The sequence below is a fragment of the Parasteatoda tepidariorum genome, chromosome 5 (assembly GCF_043381705.1).
Source record: "Parasteatoda tepidariorum isolate YZ-2023 chromosome 5, CAS_Ptep_4.0, whole genome shotgun sequence".
NCBI lineage: Eukaryota > Metazoa > Arthropoda > Arachnida > Araneae > Theridiidae > Parasteatoda > Parasteatoda tepidariorum.
Window position 1 is genome coordinate 4,184,366 of NC_092208.1, and position 12,695 is coordinate 4,197,060.

The window sequence follows — 12,695 nt, forward strand, 5'->3', positions numbered from 1 at the left end:
CAAGACGTTGTGAAAAGAAACCTTATAATTACATTGATTTAAGATTAATATTATTTTCACCTTAAGACTAGCTTTTATTCAAGGATTTTTAAACGCTTGAAAATCTTAAGAGAACCTCCATTTAAGGTTTTTATATAAAAGGTTGCTTTTTAAGGTTTTGGATTAGAGTAATGTGCGTAGAATAGAGCAGATTGTCACGGATCTCGCTTTAAGATTCGAAGGTTTACACGGAAACCGCATAAAAAACCTTTTTAGGTTGATATTTAAAGATTTTGCTGAGAAAGAATAAACCTTATCTTCCTATCTGGGTAGTAAGGTCGCTGTCAATTTTCACCATACTTTGGTAAAAAGTATTGATAGTATGGATTAACGTTTAACCGATTTTTCTGAGGTTGTACCGTAATACCATTTTTAGTAAAACAAAATATCTTACTACTTTATTAAGAAAAAGAGGGGGAAAATAAAACAAAAATCAAATTTCAAAATATATTTCTTCTTTGAACCTTTTTTTAAAATAAAAAGTTTTTATTTTTATTTTCAAGGATAAAGCTCAAAAATATAATTCATTTTGAAAAAGAAAGAGTAAAAACTATCAATTAAATTTTATACCTTTTCTTCCATTTCAGCAAGAGTTTTGGAATTTTCTGCCAAACATCCTTTAGTTGTTTCTAACTCGCTCAGCAACTGCTCATATTCACTTTTAACATTGTTTAATTTATTTGCTTCACTAGCCTAACAAAGTAAAAGATCCAAAAATAATTATAAAAATAATTTAAACTAATAAATAATGAGAGGATAATAAACAGGTGAGCATCGTTAAGCCCCCCCCCTTTAACTTTCGAATAGCGTTAAAATACTGGAATAATAATAAAAAATTTTATTCTTTACTTTTTACTGTCATGCTACTATTTTCTGGTTTGAAAGATGATATCTAATAATTTTTCTCAGTGTTTACAATTTTGAGAGATTTTTTCTTCTTTTTTCTTTCAGTTATCTATAATGTGTAAGGTCTATAATTTAAAACAGGGACGGGCAAACTTTTTTGATCCAGCGCAAAAAGTCTAAGAAAAAAAAAGTTTGGTGGGCTAAGTAAAAACTTCTAAAATAAAAAAATAAAAAACGACATATAAGTTTTAATTTAAATATTTAATGCGATGAATGAAATAACGATTTCATTTTTAAAAGTTCCTTATATTGAGGTTCCCAGTGAGATGCACTTATTTTAAAGAACGAAGCTAAATGTTTGCCTGTTAGTTTACTTCTGAAATGATTTTTTCTAAGGTTCATAATTGAAAAGACCTGTTCACATATACAAGATGAAGCGAACATAGCACTGGTTTTTTGAGCAGGAAATATTAAATTTGGGAAACTAGCTTTGGGTAATTATTTGTGAGACTCAAACTTTGGTATATTTAGGAATTGCTTCAGATGGCACCAATCTACGGCTATTCTATATAAAAAAAACTTCTGCTTTCAACATTTTACAAATTGAAGCTGTTTGTGCTAGCTATTTCCATCAATTTATGTTTTGTACAACAAAAATAGNTATCTGATAATTTTTCTCCGTGTTTACAATTTTGAGAGATTTTTTTTCATTTTTTTTCCAGTTATCTATAATGTGCAAAGGTCTATAATTTAAAACAGGGACCGGCAAACTTTTTTGATCCAAGGCAAAAAGTCTATGAAAAAAAAGTTTAGTGCGCTAAGTAAAAACTTCTAAAATAAAATAATAAAAAACGACATATAATGCGATGAATGAAATAACGATTTCATTTTTAAAAGTTCCTTATATTGAGATTCCCAGTGAGATGCACTTATTTTAAAAAACGAAGCTAAATGTTTGCCTGTTAGTTTACTTCTGAAATGATTTTTTCTAAGGTTCATAATTGAAAAGACCTGTTCACATATACAAGATGAAGCGAACATAGCACTGGTTTTTTGAGCAGGAAATATTAAATTTGGGAAACTAGCTTTGGGTAATTATTTGTGAGACTCAAACTTTGGTATATTTAGGAATTGCTTCAGATGGCACCAATCTACGGCTATTCTATATAAAAAAAACTTCTGCTTTCAACATTTTACAAATTGAAGCTGTTTGTGCTAGCTATTTCCATCAATTTATGTTTTGTACAACAAAAATAGAGAAAATAAAATGGTCATCAGTACTTTGTTAAAAATGGATGTATATTGTTTATATTCGCCACGGATCGGCAAGTTAAAATTTTATCCTCGGGCCAGATAAAACCTTCCAGTCAGCCACAGTTGGCCTGCGAGTAGTAGTTTGCCCAACTTTGATCTAAATGATTAAAATTTGAAAGGTTAAGAAGAAAAAAAATTTTTAATAATGGCAAGGTAAGTGTAAAGTATAAAAACAATTTTACATTTGAAAAAAATTGGGTTTTAGTATCCCTCCGACAGTAAATGGAGTAGTAGGAAATCATTTAATGTTAGTGTTAGTCATTTTAAAATTCTGTAAACTGAGATTATTACATTGGTGCAATGGCTAATTGACTTTTTAATTAGTCAAAATTAATGTTTCACAATTATTAATCGCCACTGCTTAAAATGATTTCAAAATGTTTGTGTTTTAACACTAAAAGTCACTGATATTTTATGGCACTACCTCTCTGACTAGTAAAAAATATAGGTCTTATGCGTACTCAGGGTGCGTTTTTTTTTAATGATGCCCGTCATCTTTATATGAAGCCTTATAATAGCAACTGTCAGATAGATTATAGCCACTTAATTGCATCTAGATTTTGTTTTTATGCTTATAGTTGTCATTGTTTGAAAGTTTAACGATCAAAATATAAGAAAAAATCAATTATTAAAAAAAGTAAACAACATTTTCTTGCAAACCAATTTATGAGCAGCATTTTTTTTAAATGTATTTTAAAATAAATAATATATTTAAATTTACACTAAAACAAATAATAATAATAGTTTTACTTTACAATGATAAAAACAATATAATTTCACATTGATCAAAACAATTTAAAATTTATGCTAAAAAAATGACACTCATTAAATTAAAATTTAGAAAAAATAACACGGCTATTTCGCCACATATAAAAATAAATATGCATCAAATGTTAAGAACTATTTTTTCACAGCTAAAAAAATTATCATGGTTAAATTAATGATAATTTTGTTAGAATATTGTCTCCAACATTTTTCTTTGTGTGAAAAATCTACATAAATAGCTAAGTTAAACTAATATTTTTTGTTAAAAAGTATAGTACAGTGTTAATAATAAACTGTTAAATTTTACGATTGACTAAGAATTGTTGAGTGACACAGAAGGGGAACAACAATAATAATTGTTGAGTCCCTCAAACTCCCTTTATAAATTTTAATGTAATCTTAGATAAAATCTTGATTATTCAAAGGGGATGGCACACCTTAAGTATATTAAACAGGTGCAGTTAATAATTTAAATTACAAAATCAGGCTATCCAAATACTTACATTGAATAATGCTAATAATTTAGGTTAATAAAGCATTTTTAAAATATAAGATCCAATTTTACAATTGGAATTCCAAAATTCAAATAAATCAATTAGAGAATTTGTGAGAAACAATACTTTAAAAGTGAATTTTAATAATAATAATAATAAACTTTTAGATCAATAACAGTAGTAACTTTCATCAGTACTCATGATTGATTCTATAATTTACCGATAAGAAAGTTTACAATACAATTGTAAAATATAATTTACAACACATAAATATTGGATCCATATGAAGATTAAAAAATAAAGCTTCTTTGTTTACTGAGTAAAATAATAATAAGTTTACTGAGACTAATAATACAATGAAAGTTAATTAATTGATTTTAAATTAATTTGAATCATTACCAGTAAGACACGAACAATTTGAAAAGAATTAATTTTCTATATCGATCATTTTTACTGGTAGTAATGAAATAAAGAAATTGACTATATATTCACCAATTTTTCCTCACAATCGTTTTTAATATTAACAATGAGTTCTGAATTTTCTTCGCATAGCATTGACAATTTTTCTTTATCAGCTCTAGAGAAATAAATTAAGAAATTTAAATAATAAAGTATAAACGGGAAAAAATGTATTCAAAATAAAATAAAAATGTCTATAAATTTTATCTTCAGAGTGTAAAAAAATTATATAGTGGCACATTTAGAGAACTGATATTACAAATAGTTTCTTTTTCAACAAAATATACTATGATTAATACAAGTAATATAAAAAAAAAATTAAAGTCAATTCCTACTTAGGTTAACGAAGAAAATTTTTATTACTTTCTATAAAATAATGACAATTTTTCCCCCATGTATAACTGAAATTAATGAATTAAATTTAACTAATAAATTAATATTTGTAAAAAACTGTTATTAACACCAAGTGTTATACAAGTTTTAAAAAAATGTATTTGAACTTAAGTGGGTGAATAAAAAGTATTTTCTTAACGATTGAAAATTTGAACAAGATATAGGAAGAGTGTGAACTAATTGTAGGAATTGAATAAAGAATTAAAAAAACATTTCCAAGATGATAAAAAAAAACCACATGAACTACAAACAAAATAGTTTAGGATTTAAATTATTGCATGTAAAAATATAAAAATAGATTGAACAGCTTAAAATTTGTTAATTAGTTTACTTTAAAACAATAAATTATCACATGGAAATTAAAATTTTTTTGATACAACAGTAACTACAGAATATATTTTTGCCAAAACAATCTTAACATCAATACTAAATTTTTTTTAAAATTTAAAATGTAAAATATTCGCATTATCTATGTTTTAGCTGAACATTCATTTCAGCAAATGATTTTGAGGAGTTAAAAAAAATTTAAACTTACTCGAGCTCGGATAAATAGGATGATAAATCTTTCAGTTTCGTCTCAAGTTTGGCTTTCTCATTTAGCAATGCTGCATTGGATTCATTTAACTCATTGTATTTTACCTAACAAAGACATGCTAATTAGGAATTTATCATAACAAATTTATAAAATATTTTAATTAGAAATCTAATTATGAGACCAAGAATATTGTACTTCGTTTGTTTAAAAATTAAGTGAACGTTTATTTTTATTAGGAGTACAAATAAGTTTCCGCCATTTTCTATTAAAAATTAACAGTTTATCGTGAAAAATCCTTACATTATCTTTTATTCAAAGTATTCTCCTTTACCAGACACTACTTTTTCCCATCTTTCTGGGAGCATTTGGATACCATGTCGGAAGAACTCTTCATCTTTCGAGGATGTCCACCAATCGACCCATTCCTTGGTTTCTTCAAATGATGTCAATTTTTGCTCAGAGAGACCACGTGCCATCGACCGGATTAGGTGATAATCTGAAAGGGCAATGTCTGGTGAATACTGAAGGCGGAGTAGAATTTCCCATTAAAGTGTTTCCAAATAACAAAATCGACGTTCAATGTCTCTTGGCGAAACCTAACTTCCTTTTTTTGGGACCATTCCCAATGATTTTAAAATTATGTGAAATTACTTGCTAAGTCACTTTATATTTTATTTTATAACTGTCGTTGAACATCCGACTCAATTTTATGGGTTTACGACTGCTAATGTTCAACTCCGTAGCCTTGTCATTTTTAGCCCAATCCAGAAGACAAGGGAACTCTTGGATCGAGTATTGGTATAAATTTGCCTTCGCGGAGGACATTTTTGAGGGAGTTTACCAGCATTTGCGTTACATGGAGAGAAAGACCTCGAGGACCTCCCACGGTAAGCCAGACGGCAAGGGGACTCTAATCCATGATACGTCTATCAATGAGGATATTTCACGTCAGCACTGTGGTCGGTGCAAGCCACTTGTAATTAAGAACAGTTTTTTTTTTTTTGCTTTTGGAACGAATCTTCTTCCAATAATTCTTCCAATTCCTTGTCTTCATACAATTTCGGCCTTCCATTGCGATCTTTGTCATCCACATCAAACTCGTCGTTTTAAAACTTCTGAAACCACGCACGGCAACTTCTCTCACTTTAAGCAGACTCACCCTATGCTTCTCCAAGCAATCGAGGTTCCTTAGCTGCAGATTTCTTCAAATGAAAGAAGCAAATAAAAAGTTCCCGCAAATGACGCTTATTTGACATTTTTATACAAAAACAATTAAAGGCTAATACGGAAATACTAATATTTTAAGTTCATGTTGTTACCAGATGAACAAACTTACAATAAGACGTTAAACACCGGTCAATTTCTACATAAACTTCCAATAGTGCCATCCTGTGATCAACTGCGGGAACTTATTTGTATACCCAATAATAAACGTTCACATTTATATAAGTGGAATCGCTTTAAACAAGTGAAAGTAAATTTAAGCAGAGAAATCGTGCATGAAACTATACAAATATTTTATCTCAGTTATATATAAATAATTTTATTTCAAAAAACATAGAAAACATATAGGAAACGGTGCATAAATGTAGCAAGCGCTATACATTATTATGTTAACAATAATTGTAGCAACACTTATTGCATCATGAAAATTATTAATATTTTTATATTATATGATTCAAGTACATAATGGTAAATATGAAATTAATAATATACAATGTTTCACATCATTGTATATAGCATTGTAGTCTAATGCTTCAATACTTATGTACATGAACTATCATTAAAAAAATATTTCGTTGTGAATTAAAAGAAAAATTTGTGAAACATTAAAAAAAAATTCGCACGCCATTGCACGAAATTATAATTTGTTAAGAAGTATTTTGCGAAATCTACTCAAAACTATTCGAAAAAAATGCAACTGTGCAATATATATATANTATATATATATACACCCATTTTTACTTAGTATTCTAATTTTCTGATTTATTAATTTTTATAGATATTTTATTATTTAATCGAGTCCTATTTCATCTAAATGTTTTATTTACTTTTTATGATGTCTTAAATTTGTACATTTCTTAGTCACTAGCTGTGTGCTAAGATTGCACTGAAAATGCTGCAATTAACAAGAAATTAAAAGCAATGATTAACAATAGCTCAGAGAGTCATTTTGATAACACTTGAAAAGAAGAAGGAGGGAAAAAAAAGTATTTTCTTAGTTAATTAGATACAATAACATTTTACTAACTATCATAAAAGGACAATGATAAGAGGACCCTATACTAATTTATGAATATATATATATATAGTAGTTATCGATCATATCAACCTTCATCTACGACAAGGTACCCCAACATAAAATCGACTTAACATGTTTAATATACTAGTGAATTGGAATTGTATTTATGCAGTGGTAGACGCACTACAGTACTCCACCACCAGAATTATATCTGTGATAGAATTTGATGAACGGATACCACTACTTCATTCATAGCTGTTTTTGTGAGAAGACGGGAGAGCTGTATTAAGATTACCGTATTTTTCTTAAATGCTGATCGTGAGAGCTGTATTAAGTTCACGATCGTGGTCGCCCCTGTGTTGCCATTAGCAGTCGTTCATACAGGCCGACGTTATTTGTGATCTATGAAAATACGAAGTTGTGATCAATAAAAATATACCCCAACATAGTATCGAGTCAACATGCCTTATATAATAGCTAATTGGAATTGTATTTTTGTATTGGTAGAAGCACTACAATATAGTATAAATAAGAGAGGCTATTATCAGATAATCGAAATTAAACAAATGTTATGGTTACTTGTAAATCCTTAAAGGCCTCCAATTCCACTACTTCTTCACTAATTTTCTGTTCAAGATTGGCTACAAAAATAACAAAATTTATTTCAGATTGAGGAAACATTAGAACGAGTCAAAAATAAACATTCAGTTGGTTTTAAAATAGCCACTTACCATGTTGATTTTGCATAGTCTGTAGAGAAGAGAGCAACTCAAAACTTTTATCCTCTTCTTCCTTCAATCTAAAAATTTCAAGGCATGACTCAATATAAAACCCGTACTTTATCAGCAAAAAAAAAAAAAATTTCTCGCTCGATTTTTAATCTTCATCTCTTCCAAATCTCGAAGTAAATGTTTGCCTTACCCTAGCTTATAAAGTTATCTCATGCAAGCTGGTGTCAAAAAGAAAAGAAGAATCACGGGAGTTTCGGGGCTGCAAACGTAAGCTATAACTCATGAAAATTACAATTTATTACTGTGCTAAAAACTATTAAGTGCACTGTATTAAATTATGCTTTTAAAATAATATTATTTCTAATTCAAAATATAAAAATAATTAGAACCAAATTTAAGAAAACTATATAAATGTCCATCCGTTTTTTCTAACAAGAAAGAGGGAATAAAATAGGTCATTAAATTAAATAGTTATAATTTTTCTAATGATAGATAGTTTTTTATAGTTCATTATCAACAGTATGATATTGTTTTTATAGAACTAATTGTATTCTTTTTATTGTTCTTATTGAACTTATTGTTCATTATCAACAATAGAAAATTCACTAATAAACATTGCCTGCTTTTCACTTTATATTAAATATTTGAAAAAAAGTAATGTAAAAAAGTAATTTTAAAACAATTCATTAGAGGAGAATTTGTTTTTTGTTTAGAAAATAGGAGATTTACAAGCTAAAACATTTTATTATCTAATGGAGGCTGAAAAAAAATTTATTAATAAATAAAAATGAAATCATCTATAAACATAAGAATATTAAAAATTAAAAAAAACATTTGATTTTTATTAATGAAATTAAGCTAATTTAATAATTACTAAATGGGTGTTAAGCATTCAATATTTTAAAGTTATAAAATTTTTATTAGGCATCTTAGGAAAGACAATTTATACTTATTTAAGTTAGAATTTATAAATATAGGTAATTAATAATTGATTCTTTTACACAGAAATGAAAAAACGTAATTCGCTGTTCATTCTTTTCTCGTCGATTATTTATATATAATATAAATTGCCCAAAATTATTATTTTAATAATATTTTATTTATATAATTCCCTTTAAGGGCTTTAAGAAAAAACGAAAATCGAAAATAAGCACCTTTAAGCACTTTTTAAAAACGCTTCGCACCATGAATTAACAATAAGAAACTGGAAAATATCAAATTTAATTCCGAGCATTTTAATAACTTTAAAGTTCTGATATATTACACTATTTTCCTATATTCTAGAAAAAAATAAAATTGCAATTTTTTCTGAATGTAAATGCAAATTCATGTCACGTCATATCCGTCGCTTGCTTATTTCTATCACTTATCTTTACATCAATTAAAAAAAAAACTCTTCAGTTTTTACTTAATTTTTTTAGTTGTTCATTTTTTGATGAATCCATTTATTTCTTTAATACTTAAATAAAACATTTTTACTCAATTTATTGCTTTCGAAAAACATCCTTTTTTTCTACCAGAGTTTAAAATCTCTTTAAAAAACAAACAATAATTATTGCGCGTGTTTTTTATTTCTTTACTTCACATTTTAGATTAAAGTGCTTTTTTTTCCTTCCTTTTTTCGAAAAAAAAGCTTATTGTTGAAATCATGATTTAAATTGTTAACACCCTATTTAAAAAGATGCGAATGCTTATGAGAAAATAAATAAGAGCTAATTCCAAGTCTATCAAATTCAAACTACGGTTCTATTTAGATTAATCTCTTGATAATAAAGGTAAGGTTTCTAATTATAAAACATAGAGTAGAACCTTTTTTCCAAATCAACAATTTCGCTTTTGAGCTGTTCATTCGCTTGTTTCAAACTATGAACAGCACTCGCTTCCGTGTTAAGCGTTGCATTAGTTTCTAATAATTCTTTGCATTTCGCTTCCAAATCTTTAATAATTGATGATTGAAAGGCAAGCTGTTTTTCTTTCTCCTCTCTTGAAACCTAAAAATTTTGTGAAAATATTTCAATTCAATTTCTTATGTTTTCAGTTAAAAAAAATAGAGAAATTTTTTTTTAAGAAATCTGGGAATTTTCTCTAAATGATTAATGGGTAACTAATAACAATTTATAAATATCACGATAGTTTTCCTAACTTAATGCAAAAACAGTCAATGTTAATGCTTAGAGATTACGTAATCCAATTTATCATTGGTTAGGTAATCCATAAAAATGTTCCAATAACAATTTATAAATATCAGGATAGTTTTCCTAACTTAATGCAAAAACAACCAATGTCAATGTTTGGGGATTACGAAATCCACTCTATCATTGCTTAGGTAATCCTTAGAAATGTCCTAACTTTTAATAGAAAAAAAAAGAACCAGTCAAAAAGTAAAGTACAGTAAATTTTTGATAAAGAATCCCTGCTGTGCCAAACACTCAAATAGCTTGTTAGTTTAATATTTTTTTATTTCCTTTCCAGAGTCCACAAAAGAGTCTGCAAAAGTTTACATCCTAAAAAGCAAAATATCGCGTGCAAATGAATTAAATTAACATCAATAATTAACATCATTTTCACTCTAGCCATAAGAGAATTTGCAACAAAGAACTTATAATAGATTTATAAATATTTAACTATTTTAAAATTTCTAAATTTTATAGTCACACGAGTGTGTTTTTCTAAAGCTAAGAATAATATACATAAAATCTAATACATTAAGTTATAAAATATATATGATATATTCAATCTTATAATTATTATATAAAGTTATATTTATATTAACTTTATATGTATAAAATATATAAAATTAATAGTACAAAAAAAAGTCAAATTACAACTGCAGTTGTTTGTGGAGAAAAATAATTCTCACTTATTTATCACAGGAAAATAATTAAATTATTTTTCAATTTTCTCAATAATAATTAATTAAAGTAAATGTGTATTTATTAGAATTTCGTGTGTATTTATTATGTAAAAAAATTTACATAATAAATGACATAATTATAATAAATGTGTATTTATTATAATTGTTATATTGAAACAGTATTTACTAAACTTTCTTTCGTGCAAAATCGGATTTAACTTTCTAACTATTAAAAAGAAATCATGAGTAATAGTGATTTCGCAAGAAAAAAAATACAGTGAAATAAAATCTAGATATTCGTCTTAATTATAACACTGTACATTATAGACACAAGTAAACGTTATAGTTACAAGTTAATAATATAAATAGAATCATCATAAAATAATTTATAAAATGTTAGAAAATAAATTAGCATAGCTTTTTCGATAAAACACAAATAAGTTGATTAATTTACGTGATATTTATTAAGACATTTATGTTATTTATAAAGTCGTGACATTATTATCGTGACATTTATAAAGAGCAAAATACAAACTAAATTTCAACAACACATTTTAAATCCACACAGAACATAAAGGTAAATAACCTTACTTCAATATTTTTTAACTCTTCTTTTTGTTCTCGTAATAGAGTATCATAATGTTCGTTGGAGTTCTGCATTTCAGTTAAATCAGACATTAACTTTTCTAAAAAAATTATAAACAATTAATTGTCAAATCAAATTTTAAACTAGGATTTAATTTAAACTAAGCACAATTTACAATTTTAAGCAAACCTTTTTCTTTCTCAAGAAATTGAACATTATTTTTTTCAGTGTCGAGTTGTTGTCCAAGATTTCCAATTTCGTTTTCCAGATTTCGAACCATGGTGCACAAAGCTTCCCTCTATAGAATCCGTGATAGAAAAAAGAAGAATAGAGAGAGAGTTTGTAGAGAGAGAGAATAGAGAAGATTTGTTTGAGAAATCTGATAAAAATTTCATCAGTTGTGCTTTTAAAGTGATTTAGAACGTAGAATAAGAACACTTAATATTTGTAAGGAAATATTTTTTTTAAGAAAAAGTTTAGGAAATTTTTTATGATGAATTTCAACTTAAGAAGCAAAACCTGAATATCTGATAAGCTTTCATATATTTAGACAAAAGCCGAAAGAAGTAACAACTTTTTTAAAGCATAGCAATATACAGTCAAACCCCGCTATAGTGAACACTTTTTATAGTGAGCTCCCGGATATAGTGAACTAATGCTCAATATTAAAAATTATTTTTTGCGCAGAATTAGTTTAAGACAAACGAATTTTACATTTGTGTACAAAAATGTTTTAGTTCTTTTAAAAAGTTCACATGATATGGCGAAATTCGCAAAAAAAGAAATAAACGTTTAGAAGTTCAGACTTTCAATTGCTCTCCAGCCTTTAACTATTGTAACGATATTTTATTCCCCCATATCGAAATCCGTAGACAAGAAGGTATACTAAGGTTTTTGTATCTGATTTCGTAACTAAAAAAATAGTCTTACCAAACTAATTTCTGGTTAGGCTGTCGAAGCATTAAAATTGAGTCTTGGTACAAGAGAATCCAATCATTAGATCAAAAGTTAAGTTTTTTTTTGCACTCATTAACAGTAGACTGCTCGTAAAGACACGGTTCCCAGTAGAACACCGAAGTCAAGCATCACTGGCTACGGTCAGTAAACGGGTGGGTTACCACTTTGATCAGCCTGCGTAGGGACCGAGGGTACGAGATATCGGTCCCCGTTAAACTGTTCTACCGTAAAGTGCTTGACATCGCGTGCAGGTCATCGGGCTACCAAAGCAGGGGATCAAAATTGCGATGACATGTCTTCGGAACATCCCCAGGGATGTATCTCAGACCGTCGCCAATAGCCCATTGTGCAGATCTAGTGCGACGTATATAAAGTATCTACCTACCTTTTACACATCTTACAAGATATTATTTCTTCAATGAATATATGAATGAATGAATACAATGAAAAAAGAAAAATAAATTAAAAAAATAATATATA

General features: G+C 27.5%; 1 protein-coding gene across 1 annotated transcript in view; it reads right to left on the minus strand.

Moving 5' to 3' along the window:
- Positions 1-609: 609 nt before the first annotated feature.
- The window catches only part of LOC107456498 (synaptonemal complex protein 1), a gene marked incomplete at its 3' end in the record, with an annotated part of 21,853 nt that continues 9,767 nt past the window's right edge, over positions 610-12,695 (minus strand). The window contains 8 exon segments of the mRNA XM_043048671.2: positions 610-732; positions 3,951-4,035; positions 4,846-4,949; positions 7,667-7,728; positions 7,819-7,886; positions 9,628-9,809; positions 11,264-11,358; positions 11,448-11,556. Of these exon segments, the coding sequence (XP_042904605.2) occupies positions 610-732; positions 3,951-4,035; positions 4,846-4,949; positions 7,667-7,728; positions 7,819-7,886; positions 9,628-9,809; positions 11,264-11,358; positions 11,448-11,556 (828 nt within the window).